This window comes from Nyctereutes procyonoides, unplaced genomic scaffold (assembly GCF_905146905.1).
Source record: "Nyctereutes procyonoides isolate TBG_1078 unplaced genomic scaffold, NYPRO_anot_genome, whole genome shotgun sequence".
Lineage (NCBI taxonomy): Eukaryota > Metazoa > Chordata > Mammalia > Carnivora > Canidae > Nyctereutes > Nyctereutes procyonoides.
In genome coordinates this window covers 25,874,936-25,898,501 of record NW_026575049.1, presented here as the reverse complement: position 1 = coordinate 25,898,501, position 23,566 = coordinate 25,874,936, and the positions used below count along the sequence as shown (strand labels likewise).

At 37.3% G+C, this 23,566-nt stretch overlaps 1 protein-coding gene across 4 annotated transcripts in view; it reads left to right on the top strand.

Moving 5' to 3' along the window:
- Window positions 1–23,566, top strand: part of TNRC6B (trinucleotide repeat containing adaptor 6B) — a 242,873-nt gene that overhangs the window by 91,066 nt on the left and 128,241 nt on the right. For all 4 annotated transcript variants that reach the window (XM_055329001.1, XM_055329002.1, XM_055328999.1 and 1 more), the window contains one exon: window positions 7,317–7,384. In XM_055329001.1, the coding sequence (XP_055184976.1) occupies window positions 7,317–7,384 (68 nt within the window). The remainder of the gene's footprint in view (window positions 1–7,316; window positions 7,385–23,566) is intronic.

The following is a 23,566-nucleotide window of genomic DNA, read 5'->3' as shown; positions in this document are numbered from 1 at the left end:
ACTGAATCAGGAATTCCTAGAGGGGTTAAAGTTATCAAATAAATTAGTCGAAAACATGTCTTAAACTGGAAGAACCTGCATTTCTAGATTGCAAGAACCTACCCAGAAGCTCAATAAATAAAAAAACTACCATACATAGTGGTTTGCATTTGTGGAACACTGAGGAGAAATAAAAGACTCTAGAAGTTTCTGGAGAATAAATAGATTCTATCCAAAACATTAGGATTTAGAATACTGTCAAATTTCTACATCACACCTCTGGGAACTGGAAGTCAATGCAGCATCACTTCAAAATTGTGGAGGGAAATAGGTTTTCTAATAGGTAACTTGAATTTATTAAGAATTCTAATTTGAAGATGTGATGTGTTTGGGTAAAAAAAAACAGTTTTGTATGTCAATTATATATATGGATAAAATAAGGACAGTTTAGTCATTCAAGAACTCAAAAAATTTATTTCCTATATACCTTTTATCAGGAGATCACTGGAATATATGTGCCACCTTAACCAGAGAGTAAATCATAAAAGAAGACAAAGGATCTGGGGAACAGATGCTCCAGGGTAGGAGAGAAAGCCAGGAATTTCAGAGATGAAGGGGAAAAGACATGCCTGGCAAAGTGTCAGCTCTTTAGTGGCCTAGAGAGCAAACAATCTAGACTGGAACAGGAGAAAACCCCTGAGGAATGTCTCCAAGACTGGAATGAAATTGATAGATTACCTGAAGTGTTTGAATTTATTAAGAGGAGATTTACAGCTCTGTTGGAGAGTTTGAGGATGAATTAGTGAAATATGCATAATAAATACTAAACCCCCCTACCCACAAATTGAAAGAGTATAAGAGAAAGTAGTAATTGTTAGTTCCAGGGGGAAAAAAAATTGTACAAGAAAAGCGAATTTAATTATGCTATTCCGTATGATTCAGCTGTATCTATTATTTACTTAGTAACAGCACTATTAGCACTGAATATTGATTTAAACAAATATGGTGACTTACATTGGGTGGATGGGGAGAGAGGTTCCTGGTGGGGGGTGGGGTATGGTGGCAGCAGAGAGAGTGCTATTTTTGTTTATAAGCCTGGTGTTATTATTTGACTTTTAAAATCATATCGGGTGCTGGGGTGGCTCAATTGGTTAAGCATCTGCCTTCAGCTCAGATCATGATCTCAGGGTCCTGGGATCAATCCCTGCATTGGGCTCCCTGCTCAGTGGAGAGTCTGCTTCTCCCTCTCCTGGGAAAGAAAGAGCACAAGCCAGGGGAAGGGGCAGAGGAAGAGGGAGAAGCAGGCTCTCCATGGAGCAGGGAGCTGATGGAGGCCTCTTGATCTCAGGACCTGGAGATTGAGGCCTGAGCCAAAGGTAGACACTCAACTGACTGAGCCACCCAGCCCCACAGAAGAGATTATAAAGTATTTGTCGGTTGAGAGGATGGATTTACTGGAAAGGAAGAAAGATTTCCTTAGACAGTAATGCCCCAGAAGAGGTGATGTGGTATATAGGTCATGAATTTAGAATACAAGTGGCAAGAGGAGCCTGGCAGAACAGTAGAGTGGAGAAAATGGGTGAAGATGCAGATTCTCTGCATAATCCAAACAAGAGAAAACCAGGGGCATTGTGTGGGATAGGCTTTCAGGATAATCTTCAGAAAGAACAGGCTAGGGAGGATGCCTCATGCATGGGTTTGTAATCTCAGAGGAGAGGGAGAAAAGTATAGAATGAATGAGTGAAGAATGTGGTGTAGGTCAGACATTCATTCAGTTACTCAACCCCTTGCTTAGCACACAAAAGGCATTCAGAAGGTATGTGGAATGAATGGCCAACAAGAAGGGTTGTGTTAGATTCTGGGATGCACAAGGATTACATTGTTTCTCTCCAGGGCTCACCAGCAGAGGGGAAATGGATGAACAAAGGATCACAGCTGCTTGCTGGGCCTTGCAGGATAAGTGGGAAGGAGCACCTTGGGAGGTTCCCAGGAAGAAGTGCTAGTAGTCAAAAATGCCTCCTAGAAAAAGTAACTATTGAACCGGTGTTTGAAGGCTGAGTAGAAGTTCACCAGACAGACAGGATGAAGAAGGGCCTTCCAGTCCAGGTGCTAGCTTGTGAGCATTGAATGGATGTTAATTGGCAGATGGTTGAAAAGGAACCAGTTTTGTAACTCTCTCCAGCTATGCTCTGTATTCCCTGAGCAGAAGAGAAAGAGGTAAGAGATTGGTAGGACAGAAGTATCTTCAAAACAAGTTTGTTTTGTGGATCCCTGGGTGGCTCAGCGGTTTAGTGCCTGCCTTTGGCCCAGGGCGTTGTCCAGGAGTCCCAGGATCGAGTCCCATGTCGGGCTCCCTGCATGGAGCTGCTTCTCCCTCTGCCTGTGTCTCTGCCTCTCTCTTTGTATCTCATGAATAAACAAACAAACAAACAAACAAAAAAGAACAAGTTGGTGTTGAGCAAATCGTATTTCAGAATGGAAGGACCTTGGTGTGGAGCAGCGTGGGTCCTGCTCGGTGCCTCGCTGAAATAGGAAAAAGGAGAGTCACCCTGCCTGGCGTTGGTCTGACTGGGTCAAGCACCCTTCCTGTGTCCTTGCATTGCTTTCTCCCAGTGTATGATCATATTTTTTTAATTGGAGTATAGTTGACAGTGTTAGTTTCAGGTGTTTCCACAAGTCTGGGCTTTATGCTACTGTACTCACCACAAGTGTAGCTACCATCTGTCACCATACAGTGCTGGTAATTGACTGGTTTTTGTTTGTCTTTCTCACTAAGCTGCAAGCTTTTTGAGGGCAGTGACTATCTGCACCTAGTGCGTAATACGTGCTAAGTAAATGTTTGTTGAATGAATGAATGGTAATGGAGGCAGGCACCTGGGTGGCTCAGTGGGTTAAGCTTCTAGCTTTTGATGTCAGCTTAGGTCTTGATCTCAGGGTTGTGAGTTCAAGCCCCGCGTGAGCTTCATGCTGGGCATGGGGCCTGCTTAAAAAAAAAAAAATCTTGAAACTCCTGCAGATGAGGTCGAGGAGGAGAAGTAGCAGAGATCATCAAGTTAAGTCCAAAAATGTTCGTGAAATTTGTAGGAAAAAAAAAGGATGTGAAGGGACCAGAAGTGGGACGTGAGAAAAACAGGAGGTGGCAACAAAGAGTAGTGATCTTTCTGGACCAGTTTTATTGCCTTCTGAAGTGATGGAGACTGAGAAAAGTTGTGAACCCTCCTGCAGGGAATGGTGTCTTTTGGGAAAAGGCATTTGAATTGATACTTACAGGAATGAGTAGGAATTTGAACTGTATGTGGGCAGAAGACCAGAGCTTCTAGGCAATGTGAACAGTATATGTAAGTGCATGGGGGAGAGGGGCTGTTAAGGAGTTTTCTGCTCCACCAGGGGTTCAGAGTGGGGGAGACAGAGGCAGATGAAAAGATTGCTTAGACAAGTGAACTGAACTTTTATCTCCCAGAGTAGGTGATGGAGTGCCACTGAAGAATTTACAAAGGCCACTTGATGGAAGTGGTTTGGAGGATGAGGATATATTAAAATGAGACAGAGGGCAGCCCCAGTGGCCCAGCAGTTTAGCGCTGCCTTCAGCCCAGGGTGTGATCCTGGAGATCCGGGATCAAGTCCCACATCAGGCTCCCTGCATGGAGCCTGCTTCTCCCTCTGCCTGTGTCTCTGCCTCTCACTCTTTCTGTATCTGTCATGAATAAATAAATAAAATCTTAAAAAAATAATAAATAAAATAAGATGAGATGGGACCTGGAAGCACAAAGACCAGAGAGAAGGCTTTTGTAGTAGTGAGATTTAGAGAAGCTGGCTTTTAACTATGGCAGTTAAAGAGAAAAGAAAGGGTGCTGGATGTGAGAGCTATTTAAGAGGTAAAAGCCACAGTACTTGGTGATTAATAGGATGTGGGGTTAAGAAGGGAACCTTGGATTCTTGTGTGATGACAGGTTTCCCCCACTATCTGAAAGCAGAGCTTTCCTATGAAATCTTTCATAAGTCCAAATGTTGCATAAAACTAAGAAACAATGACCATTTTTTTTATATGGAAAAATCTTGGAGCATTCCCAAACCCAGAAAATAACCTCTCTTAGGTTTTTCCGATACTTTAAGACACATCCTGTTAACGGATGCACAAAATGACTCAAGATAAAGCACAGACACTCACAGAGTTCAAAACTGGAGACTGGATGCTGAGATGCTAAGTGTAGTACCAAGGAAGAAGATGAGTGGTGACGCTCTTGCTGCTTAGGATGCTTGCTGCCTCTATAATGGCTGGCTGCAAAACCAATGTGGAGAGGTGTTTTGCTTTTTGCCTTTTTTTTTTTTTTTTGTAGAAGTGAAAATTCAGATGTTTTCTTTTTCATTAGCAAAAATAGGTATTAACGTAGGTCTTTTGTAAAAGCAAAATGATGTAACACAAACTTTTGAAAAGTGGGGCATATCTGTATACGTTTCCTGTTTGGGGATTTAATGAACGATGGTACCATTTCCAGAGGCAGGGGATAAAAAAAGGAGAGGAAATTTGAGGATAAAGATGTTTCATCTTGGAACTTATTGGGCCATCCAAGTGGAGAAGACTCATGGATAACATGGGGGCTGGAGTTAAAGATAGGAAACCCATGTAGAGGAGATTGTCAAAGGTGTGGGTTCTTCAATCTTTTTGTTATTATTATTATTATTATTTAAAGATTTTATTTATTTATTCATGAGTATACACAGAGAGGAGAGAGGGGCAGAGACACAGGCAGAGGGAGAAGCAGATCCATGCAGGGAGCCTGATGTGGGACTCGATCCGGGGTCTCTGGGATCACACCCTGGGCTGCCGTCGGCGCTAAACTGCTGAGCCACGGGGGGCTGCCCTCTTTTCCTTATTATTGTACTTACTAAGAAATTGATTATAGATAAGCTTTTTTCAAAAAAACTACAAAGTAGAGGTCAAGGTGCATAATTTCGAGCTCTTTTTTTTTTTTTTAGAGCTCTTTGAGACAATTTTTAAAAGATGAATAATCAAGAAATTTCTAGACTACATATTAAATGAGAGAATAGTCATTCTCGTCTTTAAGAAAATGATTGACAGGGATCCCTGGGTGGCGCAGCGGTTTGGCACCTGCCTTTGGCCCAGGGTGCGATCCTGGAGACCCGGAATCGAGTCCCACGTCGGGCTCCCGGTGCATGGAGCCTGCTTCTCCCTCTGCCTGTGTCTCTGCCTCTCTCTCTCTCTCTGTGTGACTATCATAAATTTAAAAAAAAAAATGATTGACAAAAAAAAAAAGAAAGAAAAGAAAAGAATTGACGCTTGAGCTTCCAAGAAGCTTGACAAATAATTTGCCACGTGTTTTTCCTAATTAAGGTATAACATTTATATAGTTAAGTGCATAAAGCGGACAACACAGTGATTTTTTTACAAACATAGGTATTCGCTCTTGTAATACAACCAGGTCATCTCTAGGTCCTCCTAAGTTTCCCTCTACAATCCTATTTTTTCTTCTAGAGTTTTTACGTCTAAGTATAATTTAGGATGAGAGAATCCTCTCTCTCCTTGGCCAAGTCCCATAGGCTGCAGAGACAGGAAGTTCCTAAGAATAAAGTCAAAACCTGGTTTGAATTTTACAGTATGCACAGTGTGTGTCTTTAATTATTCTTGAGTATGTTTCCTTCATTTTCTCTTTTTAATGGAAATGACAAACACCTCCTACTTTTTCTGTCCTTTTTGAAACTTAGCCTCTTAAGATTGTCCCATCTTCTCTGGCTTTCTTGAGAAATGAAGGCTGTGGAGAAGACAGAATTGGAAAGCCTTTTGTTTACTTTGGGTTTCATTGTGGTTTATGTGTCTGTGTTACTGTTGTCTGTCTTCCAGATTATTAGTCCCTATAACTATTTTTCTAACTTGAGAATAGTCCTATTTCCTTGAATACATCTGCTTGATTTTTTTAAAGTTAGGCCTTTTGGGAGAGTTTTCAAAGAATTGACAGACAATCCCCATTTGTGGAGTATCTCTATCTCTGTCACTGATTTTCTAGATGAATAAACCATTTGGAATAGTAAAATGCTTTTTTTTCCCTTCTTGATATTTATACTGAGAAATAAACCATACCTATAGAAAAGAAATACATAGTTAAAAGAATAGTTATAAACCGCCCCTGCTCAGTGGGGAGTCTGTTTCTCCCCTCTCTTTCTGCCCCTTCCTGCAACCTGTGTGCATGCTCTCTCGCTCTCAAATAAATATAATCTTTTTTTTAAGAATAATTATAAAACAAACACCCATATACCTACTACATAGGCCAAGAAATAGATCACCGGCATACCCCCGGACCCAGCATGTGCCCCTTCCTGATTGAATCCCCTTCCTCCCTTCCTAAGACAATCACTAGCCTAAATTTTTTGTCATTTCTTTTATAAATACATTTTTAAAAAACTATGTATACACATATACCTCTATATACACATGCATATATGTAGTTTTAAAATGTATATATTTGAACATTGTGTCATGGAATTATACCATGTGTGTATTGTTTTGTGATTTGTTTTTCACCCAATATTGTGTTTTTGTAACTGATCTAGGTTGCAGTGTGTAGCTAGAGTTCATTCACTTTCTAAGAGTATTCTGTTGTCTGAAAACACCATAGTATATTTCTTTTTACTGCCTATGTTTGCTGTTTTTTTTGTTACAAATCTATGAAAAAATATTTTTAATATGTGTGAAAGTTTCTCTAGAGTATTCATCTCAAGGTGCAACCACTAGTTTGTACAATAAACACATAGTCCAATGTATCAGATAGTGGCAAACTTTTGAAAAGTAGTTGTACCAATTTTTCTTCCCACCAGGAGTAGATGAACATCGCTATTCCTCTGTGTCCTTGTCAACACTTGGTATAGCCCAACTTTTTCATTTTAGCCAACCTGATAGTTGTGAAATGGCATCTCTTTGTGGTTTTGATTGGCATTTTCCTGGTTGACATAAGATTGAACATCTTTTCATTTGTGTATTCTCAGTAAAATTCCTACTCAGTTATTTTGTAAAAATTTCTGGTACATTGTCTTTTTCTTACTGAGTCATAGCAATTCTTTATTATAGTCTGGATTTTAATTTTTTGTTACAATTATGTGAGTTGCAAGTCAACATGCTTCCTTTTCTGTTCCACAAATCTAGTCACACAGGGAGAGATGCCTTGAGCAAACCTGGAGATTGAAAGCCACTGGCCCAGGCTTCTGTACCAGGCAATATAGTGTGGTGACCATGTGGTTCTGTACAGGGCAGGCCCTGGAACTTTGAGTAAGTTGCATCTTAGTTACTGACTACTGCTGCTGACCTGTGGTACTTACCTTTGCAGGTGGAACAGGAGGATTTTGTAATGGAAGGGCATGGCAAGACTCCACCTCCTGGTGAAGAAAGCAAACAGTGAGTCACAGTTTATTTAAAAAGGGTCCTATTACAGATCTTCAGAAGCACTTTGGTTAAACATGCTGAGAGCATGTTTGCAGAGGATGTATACGTTGTGGAACTCATCAGTTGCTTTGGTGGCTATTAATGCATTGCTTCTATTTATAGACAGACTAACTGGAGGGACAAGAAAGTTGGCTTTGTAGTTTTTCACACTTGGCTAATCAAAATTTATGTTACACTTTAGCAAAGGCTTTAAGGCTCAGGATGTTTCAAATTGAACTAATTCAGTCTGGTTGATATCCAAAGAAAGTTTAAAATGGTATATTCTTTTCTTACCTTTGTCTTTATGAAGTGCACTAAATTAATAGACTGTTTCCCTACATTCCAAGTGTGAATTTATTTGAATAGTACTTCCTGAAATTCTATTCCATTTATTTATTTATACTTCTGTTCCCTGTTTAAATAACAAATTGTTTCCCTAAAGGAATAGGAATTATAAATAATATAACTTAGCCAACATTCTAAATAATTCAAGATGTCTCCCCCTGACTTCTTAAAGAGTGATCAGTTTTAAATCTGAAAGTGGGAGTCCTCAGTAGCTTTTTAGTGGCAATGAGCAGATTTTTCCCGTCCCTTTGCCACAGAACTTGAAAAATTGTGTTGCAGAGAAGACTGGTTAAAGAAGACTTTTAAAAGAAGCACTGTTAAGGCTGGCCTGAAGTATTGACATTACTATCTTTTATTCATACAGTAGTCTCCTAAGCTAAATGGGACAGCAATTTTTGGAATTTACTGAAAATCTGTAGAAAGAAACTCCTCTTTCTCATCTTTTTTTTTTCTTTTTTTCCTAGAAAATAGTATAGTTTTGGTCTGTCTTATGGAAATGATGTCTCCAAAACCCTTAGGAATGAATTATGCAGAATATACTGTGCTGCCATGAGGCCAGGTTCATTAAAGGAGAATGTTTGTCTTGTATTTGTTGTGAATGGAAACCAGGATATTTTCACAGCTGGTTTAATTTGCTAACCAGGCAGTTTTAAAAATAGCTTACAATATAAATCCTAACTTTGCTGTATTCTGTCAAATGCACTTATATTCAACATGGGCTTATGAAATCAGTTCATCTTTAGCAAAGTAGAATGCCAAACATCTAGTCCTGGTGGAATTAAAGGAACAGTTGATGTTTTTCTCCCTCTTGCCCACTCCCCCAACCCCACACTCTGGTGAAAGGTCTTATAATATAAAAATTATAGCTTCCATTTGATGAGGGTTTTCTGTGCACAAAGTTCTTTGCTTAGATGCTGTGTCTGTTACTTCTAATTTTTGACAGTGTACCATTTTACTCAGAGATCATGGTTAGGTAACTTGTCCATGGGAATGCAATTTGAAATGGAAGTTAAGATTTGAACCTGTATCTTTCTGACATTAAAGTGTTTTCTAATATCTCCTGAACCCAAATCTTTTGCCATCCTTGGTAGCTGTGTTCCTGAAAAGTACTATGGTTAACAAAACCGTGCCAGTATTAAGATCAAAGTCTCATGGATAAGAGGGAGTTGGGGGAAGCAATGAAAATGGCATTAAGCCTATTTTTAAAGCACAGATGAAAGTTCTGTTCTCCAGAGGGTATCCATTTCCCAAACAAACCAGTCTTTATCTTTAAAAACCTGCTCCAGTAACCCCTATCCTGGATCAGCCTCTTTAGGTATTCAGAAAGCATCACTGGGGCAGATTCTCCCACAAGTTTTATGTTATACAAATGGTACTTCTGTTAGAGAGCTTCAGACAGCCAGTGGTGCGTTATGTCCCTACCTTGTTTTGTTTTCATGAGTCTCATACCGCCTTTTCATAGCAGAGTCCTATTTTGTTGTGTTTCTGGTTTTGTTTTTGTTTTTGTTTTCCTGGGCCTTGTCTGCTGTCATATATTGAAATGATAAAGCAGAGGTGACTCTTCTCACTAGATGCTCCTCCCATAGACCTGTCTACCTCTTCTGTGGGAGTGGGAGCAAAGGCAATATGTTCTTTTGTTTGAGGCAACAAAAATAAAAAGATTATTATTATTTATTTTTATTTTTTTTGATATCTTAGAACTGCAGTTGGCAGAGGATGATTGAATCCTGGATAGTAGCACCTAGAAACTGAATACTACATTCTAGGTCCTGGAAGTGTACACATTGCCAAATGACTTATGAAATGCCCACTCATTCTTTTTTTTTTTTTTTTTTAAGATTTATTTATTCATGAAAGACACAGAGGAGAGAGAGGCAGAGCACAGGCAGAGGGAGAAGCAGGCTCCATGCAGGGAGCCTGATGTGGGACTTGATCCCAGGACTCTAGGATCACGCCCTGGGCCAAAGGCAGGCGCTAAACCACTGAGCCACCCAGGGATTCCCTCTTTTGTTTTTTTTAATTATAAAAATAATACAATTGGCTCTTAAACAACATGGGTTTGAAATGCGCAAGTCCATTTATACACAGAATTTTTTTTAAAGGTTTTATTTATTTATTCATGAGAGACACACAGAGAGAGAGAGAGAGAGAGAGAGAGGCAGAGACATAAGCAGAGATGGAAGCTGGTTCCATGCAGGAAGCCCGATGTGGGACTCCATCCTGGAACTCCAGGATCACACCCTGGCGGAAGGCAGGTACTCAACTGCTGAGCCACCCAAGCATCCCACACAGAATGTTTTTTTAAGTTTATTTGTTTTTAGTAATCTCTACACCCAACATGGGGCTCAAACTTACAACCCCAAGATCAAGAGTCAGACACTTTTCTGATTGAGCCAGACAAATATGATAGAATGTCGTAAATATACTTTCTTTTCCTTATGATTTTAAAACATTTTCTTCACAAAATTCTACTCTTGAAACCAATATTACACTATGGTTTTTGTTTTTTTGCTTGTGTGTCTTTTTTTTTTTTTTTTTTTTTAAATGGGATCCACACCAGCATGGAGCCCAACATGGGTCTTGAACTCACAATCCTGAGGTCAGGAATCGGAAACAACTGAATGAGCCACCCAGGCTCCCCTTCGCTATATATGTTAACTAACTGAAATTTAAATAAAAACTCAAAACAAAACAAAAAATAAAACATTTTTTCTCTAGCATACTTTCTAAGAATACAGTATAGAATACATATAACATACAAAATAGGTGTTTATTGACTGTTTATGTTATCAGTAAGGTTTCCAATCAACAGCCGGCTATTCATAGTTAGGTTGTGGGGGAGTCAGAAATAATTTTCAGATTTTCAACTGTGCTGGGGAGTCAGTGCCCCAACCCTCATGTTGTTCAAAGGGCAAGTGTACTTGCTTTTCATAAAACATTCAAGTGGTAAATACAGATATAGAAATAAAAGTGAGACTCTTCTTTTACCCTTTTTCCCCCCTAACCTTTGTAAACACTTTCTGTATATTTTATTTTATTTTTTATATTTATTTATTTTTAATTAGGTAGGCTTCATACCCCATGTAGGGCTGAACTTACAACCCTTAGATCAAGAGTTACACTCTCTACCAGCTCAGCCAGCAAGGCACCTCATCTTCTGTCTGTCTTAAAACAACTAAATAGGGTTCTTTTTTTCCCCCAGTGTAATTCTTCTGTGACTTGCTTTTTAATTTGGCGTCTTTCAGAGTCTATTTCATTCTCTTAAATATCTGCAGAACATTTTGTTGAATGGATAGACTATAATCGTTCTTCTCCAGTAGATATTTTGGTGGTCTCTACTTCTTTGATTATTACAAATAATATTTCATTGAACATCCTTATTCTTGTATCTTTATTTACAGGTATATTTCTATAGAATAAATTTCTAGAGATGGAACTATTGGTTTGGGCTGTATATTTTATTTTTGTACATGGAGGTAGCTGCTAGCAAATTGCCTTCTAAAGAAGCTATACCCATGATCCTTTCTATCAATAGCATATGAGAATCCCCATTTCTTCTCACCTTTGATGACAATAAAATTATCCTTAAATTTTTGCCACTCTAATAGTATTGTATGTGCATTGTTGTTTTAAAATAGTCTCTCTACCCAGTGTGGGGCTTAAACTCAAAACCCCAAGATCAAAAGTCATATGTTCCATTGACTGAGCCAACCAGGCACCCCTAATATTTTATTGTTTTAATTTGCACTTTTCTGCTTACTAGTGAGATGGAATATTTTTGGTTTATTGGCCATAGATTTAAAAATTTTATGTATCACTTATTTGCATATTATTTCCATTTTTCTATTGGATTGTTTGTTTTGATAGCTTTGTAGAAGCCCTTTATAAAATATAGACACTAACCTTTGTCTTTTGAGATGTTTTATTTTATTTTTTTTTTTTATTTTTTATTTTTTATTTTTTTTTTGTTTTGTTTTGTTTTTTGAGATGTTTTAAATACTTTCTCCCAATCTTTGTCTTCTAACATTAGGGTATCTTTTATACTAATAAAACGTTTTTATGTTGTAAAATCCATCAGCCTTTATAGCTTCTATATTTTTGCTTGCTGAGAGAAGTTGTCCCTACCCTAATGTAATAAAATACCTTAGTTGTCCTGTTTTGTTTTTTTTTTTTTTACCTTTACATCTTAATTGAACTGATACTTATTTTTGTGTATGATGTGAGGCAGAGATCTAACTTAACTTTTTTCAATTTGATTTTCAAAATGACTCTCACTCTTTGGTCTCAGTTTGTATGAATAGCCTATTTCATTTATGGAGGCAGATGGAACACAAGGATAATGGAATGTCAAGGTCATAGGGCAAAATCTTGTAAGGATTGGGACTAAAATTATTTTTATTAGCTGATCTATGCCACTTTCCTTGGTTTCATCATTTAGCATTTTTACCATAAGCACTAGAAGTTTTTCAAAAATTGTTTTATTTCTGTGATGTTTATTTCAATGGAACTAAGTTCTATTAACAGGCAGATTAGGGTAGTTATGCATGTAGAAAGCCTTCTTAAAAAATAATTGACTTTTGATATTGAGAAATATCTATGCAAAACTGTTAATATTTAGATCAGTTGTGCTGAATTCTGATGTATGTATGAATAAGATTTAGTAGAGTATATAGCTTTAAACACTTTGTGTATATATATTGTTCCAATATTGTTGCTTTTTAATGAGGTTTATTAACTATTAGTATACCTAATATAATCATTTTTCTGAGGATATTTACTTTATGAGCTACTGTAACAAATCAGACAAGCTAAGTTTATTGCTATATAATTACTACATTAAACTCACACTGCATTAATCACATAATGTGTTTAACACAGGAGTAAATATAAAACTATAACCGCTTTTCAAAAAGTAGCATAAGTGGATACTTGCTCATAGATTGTGTTTGACTATGCTTTTTGAAAGCTCATTTTATATAAAATATTTCCATCCAAGACAGACTCTTGATTTGGTTTTATTTATGAGACCAGTGATGGTCTAGATGTCTGTAGGCAGATTATTTGTTGTAAATTATTTGCAGTTAAATACTGGTTTTGGTGTGTAAGTTGACCTTTGAACAAGAGGCACTGACTCTAACATAGTCAGAAATCCACATATAACTCTCCACTCCCCAAAAACTCAACTACTAATAGCCAACGGTTGACTGGAAGCCTTACTGATAATATAAACAGTCAATTGACACCTATTTTGTATGTTTATATATTCTATACTATATTCTTAAAAAAAAGTTAGAGAAAAAATGCTTTAAAATCATAAAGAAGAGAAAGTACATTTATAGCACTGTATTGTTCTTATTGAAAAAAAAATCCGCATTTAACTGGACTTACACAGTTCAAACATGTGTTATTGAAGGGTCAACTGTATTAATCAGTTTAGCTTTTTTTAAATTTCTTTTTTAAAATCTAATTTACAAACAAGTCTAAGCTTAAATTGACTCATATTCTCAAGAGGTATTTGCCTTTAACATACTACAGTGATTCTGTTTTTCTAGTAAGTCTTTGTTGATTGAATTTTTTGAATCTTTTGTTCATTTTATGAAAGTTCAGTATTAAAAACAAATTTCTCAAAGCAGGATCTCAAAGACATTTGCACATCCATGTTCATTGCAGCAGTACTCATAACAGCAATCTGAATGTCCATTGGCAGAGGAGTGGATAAAGAAAATGTGGTATATACATAACAAAGAAATTATGAAGCCTTGAAAAAGAAGGAAATCCTGTCACATGCTATAATATTGATGAATCTGAATGGCATTATGTTAAGCAAAATAAGCCAATGACAAAGGACAAATACTGAATGATTCTACTCACATGAAGTATCTACTGTTAAAAATCATAAAAGCAGAAAGTAGAAAAGTGAAGACTGCCAAGGACTGGGGGGAGGGAGGAGAGGGAATCAGTGTTCAATGTGTATAGAGTTTTAGTCTTAGAAAATGAAAAAGTTCTAGAAATCTGTTGTAAAACAACGAGAAAGTACTAAACACTACTGAGATTTTATTTATTTATTCATGAGAGACACACACAGAGAGAGAGAGAGAGGCAGAGACACAGGCAGAGGGAGAAGCAGGCTCCATGCAGGGAGCCCGACGTGGGACTCGATCCTGGGAATCCAGGATCACGCCCTGGGCCGAAGGCGGCGCTAAACCGCTGAGCCACCCAGGGATCCATCCCCTAAATGTACTTTAAATGCAAAATGCAGCCTGGATTTCAAAGACTTAGTACCCCCCCCCCCAAAAGTAAAATTAATCACTTGCATTAATTTTATGTTGAAATGACAATCTCTTATATATGTTGTATTAAAGGATACATATTAAAATTTTTTAAATCTCACTTTATAACACATCACATAGACAGTATCTCCCTCCCCTTTTTTTAAGATTTTTATTTATTTATTCATGAAAGGCACAGAGAGAGAGAGAGAGAGAGAGAGAGAGAGAGAGGCAGAGACACAGGCAGAGGGAGAAGCAGGCTCCAAGCAGGGAGCCCAATGTAGGACTCGATCCCGGGACTCCAGGATCATGCCCTGGGCCGAAGGCGGCGCTAAACCGCTGAGCCACCCAGGGATCCCGACAGTATCCCCTTTTTAGGGATTGTTGGTAGAATTAATTATATCAATTCCTGTATTTCAACTCCCTGGGGGTGCCATATTTTTTTATTTCCCTTTTTTAAGGGAGAATCTGTTCAGAGCTTACATGGGAGACCTATATGGAAATCAAAGTGTTGAAGATGGTTTTATATTGTTTCGGAGAGAAGAATGTAATTTATGGAGTCAACATTGCTCTTTTACTCTAGTGTGCTGTAATATGGCTTTGTGCTTGAGGTGCTATTTTTTAAATGTCTTAACTCTGATATCTTGATTAAATTCTCTTCTTACTAATTACATTCTTCCCAACTTAAATATCTAGTTATAAAATGCCCTTTTAATTTTTCTGAATTATTAATTATACAGACCTTTCATTAATTCTAGCAGCTTGTCTTTACCTTATTTTCATTTCTGTTCCTACTCTAATTCATTAACTTACAACTCTGTCTTCCTAAGATTCATCTTATTCTGCAGTGCAACTTTTTAAAGTTTATTTTTCCCTAGCCTCTACACTGAGAATTCCTTTTTTTTTTTTTAAGATTTTATTTATTTTTTTCATGAAAACGCAGAGAGAGAGAAAGGCAGAGACATAGGCAGAGGGAGAAGCAGGCTCCAGGCAGGAGCCTGATGTGGGACTCAATCCTGAGACCTTGGATCATGGCCTGAGCCAGGGACAAGCTGAGCCACCCAGGCATCCCTACACTGAGAATTCCTTTTGTTAGCATATTCCTTGTTTCGTGTTTAACCACCAAATTTAACACTAAGTTCTTTTGCAATCATTCTTTCGGGTCCTTGTTTTTAAAAAATGGGAGCAGCGCTTGTAGTATTTCCTAAATCGATGCATACATGCACAAAGGAAAAAAAAGAAAGTATTTCCAAATCACTTGTTTTATAGATGGTTATCTTCAAAACACAAACCTTGATATTTTGGCCATTGGAAAGAGGTGTTTTTATTTTAACATTTTCTGTATTCTACCATCAGTTTTTCACCATTTTTTCTTTAAAACATTGAAATATGTATATGTTGAAATAAACTTATTAAGAAGTACCAAAACGAACTCTGTGTAAACTCAGTCATTATTACACAGCAGTAAGCTGGACATCAGAATAATAGTTGGATTTCTATGTAATCTTCTTAGATTGTTTTTAAGAGAAAGGAAATGAGTTTTATTTTCAAGTTAATTGGTATTTTGAAAATGCCACAAAAAGGTTCAATAGATGATAGTTATGCTCATGGAATTTTTGCTGCTAGGAATTTTAGTATAACCATAAACATTTTGTACTAGGTCTTTGGGAAACTGCCTGTTGCTAATAAATTTTATAATTTGCATTGAAGTTACTGAAAAAAATTAATTCTCTGAACATCTTTTTTTCCCCCAAGAGTCTCAGAATCATACATAATAAGTTCTGAATTCTGTTTTGTGAGGTTTTTCTTGGATGTCCAGACTATGGATTAATTACAATAAGAGTAACTTCAGGAGCTTTGTATTTCATAGTTGAAAATGAAACAAACTGTGTGGGTTGCTACTACTTACAGGTTCGGTGGTTAATTATTTAGCTTATCTATTACTTATGGACAAAATAGCTGCCTTTATGGAAAAACATTATTTGAAAGGCAAGATGTATTTGTCCAGTTCCTTGAAATTAGTGTTTTAAGAATTCTTTCTTGGAGATGTTATTATTGTCATGTAGTTGTAAAATGTTTTGAAATGTTTGAAATACTGATTATAGTCAAAGAAATATAAGTTCAGCCTCAAGGATCTCCAGGGGCATCATGAAGAGAAGCTAGTGCTTATTTCTCTAAAATGTTATGATCACTAGGTGGTGTGGAGACAAGTTCTGCCCTAAGCACTCTGCCTAGGTTCCTTGTTCTGCTGGGAATGTCTGTGCACTGAAGTTTAGGCTGAAGGAAAAGTGAAGAGTGTGGTAGAGAGGAGGCACACACGGTAGGCAGGTTAAGGCTTTTTGATAGATCTTCAGCTCTGCAAGGATAGAGACCTTTGTCAGCTTGGTCACTGCCAAAGGGGCATAAAAAATATCAATAAATATACTATACTGTGAATGAAGATGTCTAACTGCTAAGAATCCCTGTTCTACACATCCACTTTGAAAATCTGAGGTGGAGTTATTAAAAATCCTAACCCCAGAATATTTTATTTTTTATTAGCAGAAGGAAAATGAATTGATAACATATCATGTTTGACTTTACATTCAATGCTTTCTTAAGTATATTCCAACAGACTTGATTTTGTCACTATTCTCCAAGCACCTTTACCTAGAAGCCAGTTGATTATTGTTTATTTAGCAAAAGATACTAAATAGATATATCCAAGTCTGAACTTTTTCTTTGCTTCTGAGGGCCTCCATTAAGTTGCCTTTAGCCTACCTATGCATATTTCTTCTATTGTTTAAAGGATCTTGAGGCACCTGGCTGGCTTAGTTGGTAGAGCATGTCACTCTTGATCTTGGGGTTATGAATTCAAGCCCCATGTTGGGTATAGAGCTTACTTTTTAAAAAGCCTAATTAATTATTTAGTTAATTAAAGGATCTTTCTGCATCCATCCAGTAGCTCTCCATAAAGTGTTCCATGTGTGTCTCACTTCCTTCTCCACTATATGCCTTTGTGCCGGCAAAGAGACCCTCCTTCTTTCTGACTAGGACTGAATCTAGGTTTTGTGAGAATGCTATTTAAGAGCATTAATTTCAAATACAAGTTGTACAGAAGTGAACATTTATTTATAATGAGGAAAGAAATAACAAAAATGGTAACTTTTAAGAAATTGACAGATATAAAATTCAGAAAAATAGCAATAATATTTTTATTTGGTACTTAACACATCACTGTGAGACTTTTTCTCTACATTTTTTGACTGTATAGTCTTTTTTTAAAATATTTTATTAATTTATTCATGAGAGATAGAGAGGGAGAGGCAGAAACATAGTCAGAGGGAGAAGCAGGCTCCCTGCAGGAAGCCCAACTTGGGATTCAATCCCAGGACCTTGGGATCATTCCCTGAACCGAAGGTAGATGATCAACCACTGTGCCACCCAGGTGCCCCTTGACTGTATAGTCTTTGTTGCCCTTTCATATTATAACAATTCTGTGATATTTTCTAAAAAGAGAATAGAAAGATTATTCATTGTTTGTTACAATGTTACAACATGGGTGACCAGAATATGGTTTTTCATATTGACAAATTAGCAAAGTTCCTTTCAGCCTCACAACTTGTTATTAGTAACATTATATAAATTTTAAAGATTGTTATCAACTTTGGGGAAAATCTCTATCAAGTATCCTTTATATTGCAAGCTTGATTTTTTTTCTTGTACATTGACTACCGTGAAATACTCTTTGAATTGACACATTATATCATGGTATGATCTGGCCCTGCACACTTCTATCATGATTCAGAGGAAGTTGGCCCAGTAACATCTTTGTATACAAGGGTGGTTAACAATAACTCGGCCATACACAGAAATGACTGAGAACCATGTGAATATATTCTACTAAGCCCAAAATGAATATATCACCAATTTAAATTTCTTTTTACAGATCCCTAAAGTGCCTGCAGCCACTCTAACTCTACTGACTGGGAATCATGATGGGGAAAAGTTGAGATGGAAAGAGGCTGTGGTTTTTACCATATGGGTTAAGAGTGATGAAAATACCTTGTCTTTGCACACATTATAAAAATAATTGGTCATTTAGAACAAAGTTGGAGTAGTCACACTTCCTAATTTCAAAATATATTACAAGGCTACAGTAATCAAAACAGTGCAATACTGGCATAAAGACAGGCAAAAAGATCAATGGAATAAAATAGAAAGGCAGAAGTAAATACTTACATATATGGTTAAGTCATTTTTGACAAGGGTGCCAAGACCACTGAATGAGGAATGAAGGAGAATCTTTTCAACAAGTGGTGTTGGAATACTGGCTACCCAGTTGGAAAAGAATAAAGATAGCCCCTTGTCTCACACCGTATATAAAAATAAATTCAAAATGAATTAAAGACCTAAGCTTTAAGACCTAAAACTATAAAACTCTTTGAAGAAAACACAGGAGGAAAGCTTCCTGACATTGGACTTGGCAGGGATTTCTTGGGTATGACACCAAAAGTACAGGGAAAAATAGAACAGTTAGACTACATCAAATTTTTAAAACTTTGTCCATCAAAGATACAATCCATAGAATGAAAAAGCAACCTGCAGAATGGGAGAAAGTATCTGCAAGTCATATATCTGATAGAAGTTAAAATCCAGAATATGTAGAAAACTGCAACTTAACAATAAAAAATGGGCAAAGGGCTTGAATAGACATTTTTCTCCTAGGATAAATAAATGGCAAGTAAGCATATGAAAAGACACTTACCATCACTAATCATCAAAGAAATGCAAATCAAAACCAGAATAAGATGCCACTTCACATACATGAGGATGTCTACTATAAAAAAAAAAACAACCCACAAAACAAAACTCTTAAAACATCAAAAACAGAAAGTATCAAGTGTTGACAAAGATGTGGAGAAATTGAAACCTTTGCATGCTGTTGGTGGGATTATAAACTGATGTAACTGCTATGGAAGAAAGTATTGAGATTTCTCAAAAAATTAAAAATAGAACTACCACATGATCTAGCAATCCCCCTTCTGGATATGTATCCAAAAAGAATTTAAATGTTTGCATACACATCTTCATAGAAGCACTCATCACAGTAGCCAGGAGGCAGAAGCAACCCAAGTGTCTATCAGCGGATGAATGGATAAACAAAAGGTGGTATATACATACAGTGGAGTATTGGCCATGAAAAAGAAGGAAATCCTGTCACATACTACAACATGGATGAACTTCAAGAATATTATGTTGAGGATCCCTCGGTGGCGCAGCGGTTTGGCGCCTGCCTTTGGCCCAGGGCGCGATCCTGGAGACCCGGGATGGAATCCCACGTCGGGCTTCCTGTGCATGGAGCCTGCTTCTCCCTCTGCCTGTGTCTCTGCCTCTCTCTCTCTCTGTGACTATCATAACTAAATAAAAAAATTTTAAAAAAAAGAATATTATGTTAAGTGAAATGTCAGTCACAGAAAGACAAATACTAGATGATCCCACTTAAATGAGGTATCTAAAGTAGTCAAATCTATATGAATAGAAAATAAAATAGTGAATACCAGGGATGGGAAGGGGGGAAGTTGTTTAATGGGTATAGAATTTCAGATTGGCAAGATAAAATAGCTCTAGAGATCTGGAGATCTGTTTCACAACAATGTGAGTACACTTAACACTACTGGACTGTACAACTGGTTAAGATGAAAAATTTTATGTTATGTGTATTTTACCAGAAGAAGAGGAGGAGGAGGAGGAGGAAGGGGAAGGGGAAGAGGAAGGGGGAAGGGGAAGGAAAAGGAGAAGAAGGAGAAGGAGAAACACATTGCAAAAAATATATATATATACAAAAACCATAAAGGGAGATCATTTGGGCACAGTGCCAGGATCCCCTCCTAGGGCTTTGGGAGAGCCCCATGAAAGTGAGAGCTCCTAAATCTTCAGCTTCCTTAGCTTCATACTAAAGCATCTGTTTTGACCATTCCAGTCCTTTCCTTCTTTTGAAGTCCAGCTCCACTGATCTGTAGTGTCTCTTTTCTAACTCTTCTACCTCTTAGGCTGGAACCATACAGTTAATAATGTATCTTATACTTTTTTGTTGATTATTCTGTGTACATGTTTTATATTCTTCCAATTAGAGGTTTTTAAGTGTTGTCTTCTTTTGCATCCTTTAAATACTTATGTTCGTGCTATTCATCCATTTATTCCTTTGCTTATTTGTTTGGTCCTTCATCCAGCAAACATTAATTGAATTCCTCCTATGTACTAGATCCAGAAGTAAAAGCCACATAATCTGCCATTAAAAAGCTCATAAGATTAGAAGGGAAGTTATGAAGTAAATGAGTGATAACAGTAATAGGGCATGAAGGTGCTACCAAAGAGGTCTGTACGGGGAGCCAGGAAGCACAGAGGACACAAGACTCAAACTGGAGTATCGAGAAATTCTTCCTCTAAATGCAAATTAGATTTTTGAGGTTTGGTTCTAAGGAATTTGAGAATTTTTTTAATGTTCCCTAAAATTAGATTTGCTAGCATTCTAATTTCTAAATGTAATAAGAGTATAAATGCGAACATTCTCTTTTCCAGCTAGAATCCAAATATTGGGATTCCAGTTGTGTTGGAGACTCCAATGTAGCTTTGGCTACTATTTCCACCTTCTCATTTTGTTGGGGTTAAGAATCCTGAAAAACTTAGCTTCTACATTTATATTGTTTCTAGTCAGCCTTCATCTTTGCCAGCATTTAATAGTACTGGAAGTTGTTAAGCTTAGAAGAGTCTTTACCTTTCTCATGTTCTCTCCATGGTAAACTCCTACTCATTCTTTAGACTCTGTTCAAAATCTCATCCCCTGTGAAATATTTTGTGACTCTCCCAGCAGTTAGGCATAACTGTCTTCTATTTCTGTTATTTAATTATGGCACTTTGTGTCCCTGAGGGCCTGGTTCTAGCACAGTATGTAATACATGGTGGATGCTTTAAATTTTTTACAAAAATAAAAAAGGTTCCTGACAGTATGAATAAATGGTGAGTCTAAAATTTGGAGTCCTGGGGATCCCTGGGTGGCTCAGTGGTTTGGCGCCTGCCTTTGGCCCAGGGTGTAATCCTGGAGTCCCAGGATCGAGTCCCGCATCGGGCTCCCGGCATGGAGCCTGCTTCTCCCTCTGCCTGTGTCTCTGCCTCTCTCACTCTCTGTGTGTCTATCATAAATAAATAAATAAATAAATCTTTAAAAAAAAATAAAATAAAATTTGGAGTCCTATTTTGGAAAGAGTTGATTGGCCTTACTATATTTCATGGTCACAGATTTCATTCTTAACAACAACCATTTGCCTTATAATAGAATCTCTTGTACCTTCTAAATCTCTTCTGTACTTTTCTCCACCTCTCTTACCTCCACCTGGTCCCTTCTTCACCTACACAGCCACAACTGCCTTCTAATTTGTCTCTCTGCTTCTGCTCTTAGTCCTCTATAGTGTATTCTCCATGTATGAACTAGGATGAACTTTTGAAAATACAAATCTGATCCTGTCTCTCCTAAAGTGGTGATAAGACCTCTGTGGGTCCTTGAAATGCATCCTTCGGAAGGTTTGGGGGACTTTGCCCCACTTTACAGGAAACTTATTAAGAGGCACCCACATCTCATATTAAACATGTGGTTTCATTTATTTTTGCTATCCCATGTTTAAAGAATATTAATAATTTTGCTACTGAAGTTCTCCTACTACAAATAACTGACTTAATTTATAATTACCTAAAGTTTTTTAGGAGCATTTTTAGAAATTTTTGTAAAGAGAGCATTGTTTTCAAATGTAACAAAAATTGTATAAATCTTAAATTTAACAGTGAATGAAATTCCTGGACTTACAGCACCTGGGTGGCTCAGTTAGTTAAGCTTCAGACTCGATATCAGCTTAGGTCTTAATCTCAGGATCGTGAGATCGGCCCGGGGTTGGGCTCCATGCTGGGCGTGGAGACTTCTTAAAAAGGAAAAAAAAAATTCCTAAGTGGTTATATTTTGAGGACATTTAAGCATTTATTAATTTTTATGATTATAATTTTTTGTATTTTTGACTTGTAAATATATTTTTTCAGGTCCTAAATATTTTTCTAGGCCCCCGACAAGCTGGTAGACCCTAGTCATTAAGTGGAGTATGAGTAATGGATAAAATAGTGCCATTCAGTCTCCTTTAAAATTCTGTGACTTTCCATTATTCTTGAAAGAAAATCTTTACTGTGGCCTGCAAGACCCAGTATGATCTATTCCCTTAAGACCCGGTGTGATCTAACCCCTCCTACCTGAGGATCAGACGTCTGTCCCCTGCTCACATGCCCTAGGCTTCTGATTATTCCTCTTGTTCTTTTAAAAACTCAAATAAGTTGCTTTTCAACTCAGCTTTAATGCCCTGAGATAAGCCTTCACTAACTACCTTACCTAAAGTGAGCCTCCCTCAGTTATTCTCTATCCCATCAAACACTTTATTTCCTTATCAGTGATTTCTTTCTCCCATAAGGACGTTGGCTCCACATGGACAAGAAACCTTGTAGTATGGCTTACTGACTCAACTAGTGGAGTCAGGCACATATAGAAAGCATTTAGCAAATACTCGTTGAACAAATGAAGTTATATTCATAGATTTTATTTTATTTTTTTTCATAAGCTTTTTTTTTTTTTTTTTTTTTAATTTACTTATTCAGAGAGAGAGACTGAGAAGCAGAGACACAGGCAAAGGGAGAAGCGGGCTCCATGCAGGGAGCCCAACGCAGGACTTGATCATGGGTCTCCAGGATCAGACCCCGGGCGGCAGGTGGCGCTAAACTGCTGCGCCACTGGGGTTGCCCATATTCATAGATTTTATAATTTAACCATCTTTATATTGTTAGTATAAACCCTACATGGCCTTAGTGAGCTCTCTTAAAACTTCTGAATTCTATTTGTTGATATTTTACTTAGGATTGTTATATTTGCCTTCACAAGTAAAGATTGGTTTATATATATATTTAAGATTTTATTTATCTATTTATTTATTTATTTATTTGAGACACACACAGAGAGAGAGAGGCAGAGACACAGGCAGAGGGAGAAGCAGGCTCCATGCAGGGAGCCCGATGTAGGACTCGATACCGGACTCCAGGATCAGGCCCCGGGCCAAAGGCAGGTGCTAAACCGCTGAGCCACCCAGGGATCCCCCTGGTTTATAGTTTTATTTTTTTGTACCATCTCAATCCAGACAGATATCAGGGATATGTTAGTCACATAGAAGAAATTAAGAAGCTTTCCCTTTTGTTTCTGTAAGTTTGGGAACAGTAGGGATAACATGGAAATTATCTGTTTGATAGAAGTTTGGTAAATTTCACCCAGAATACCATTTGTGCCTGATGTAGTTTTAGTGGCTACTTCTCTGAATAGCTTACAGATATCTGCTATGGGTTTTTATTAGTATTTTCAGAATTTTTCTTGAGCAGAGTTTTAATAATTTCTATTTTCCTTACCTATTCTCCATTTCATGTAATCTTCAACTTTATTGACATGAAGTTGTGTGTAATTCTCTCACAATTTAAAGAATAC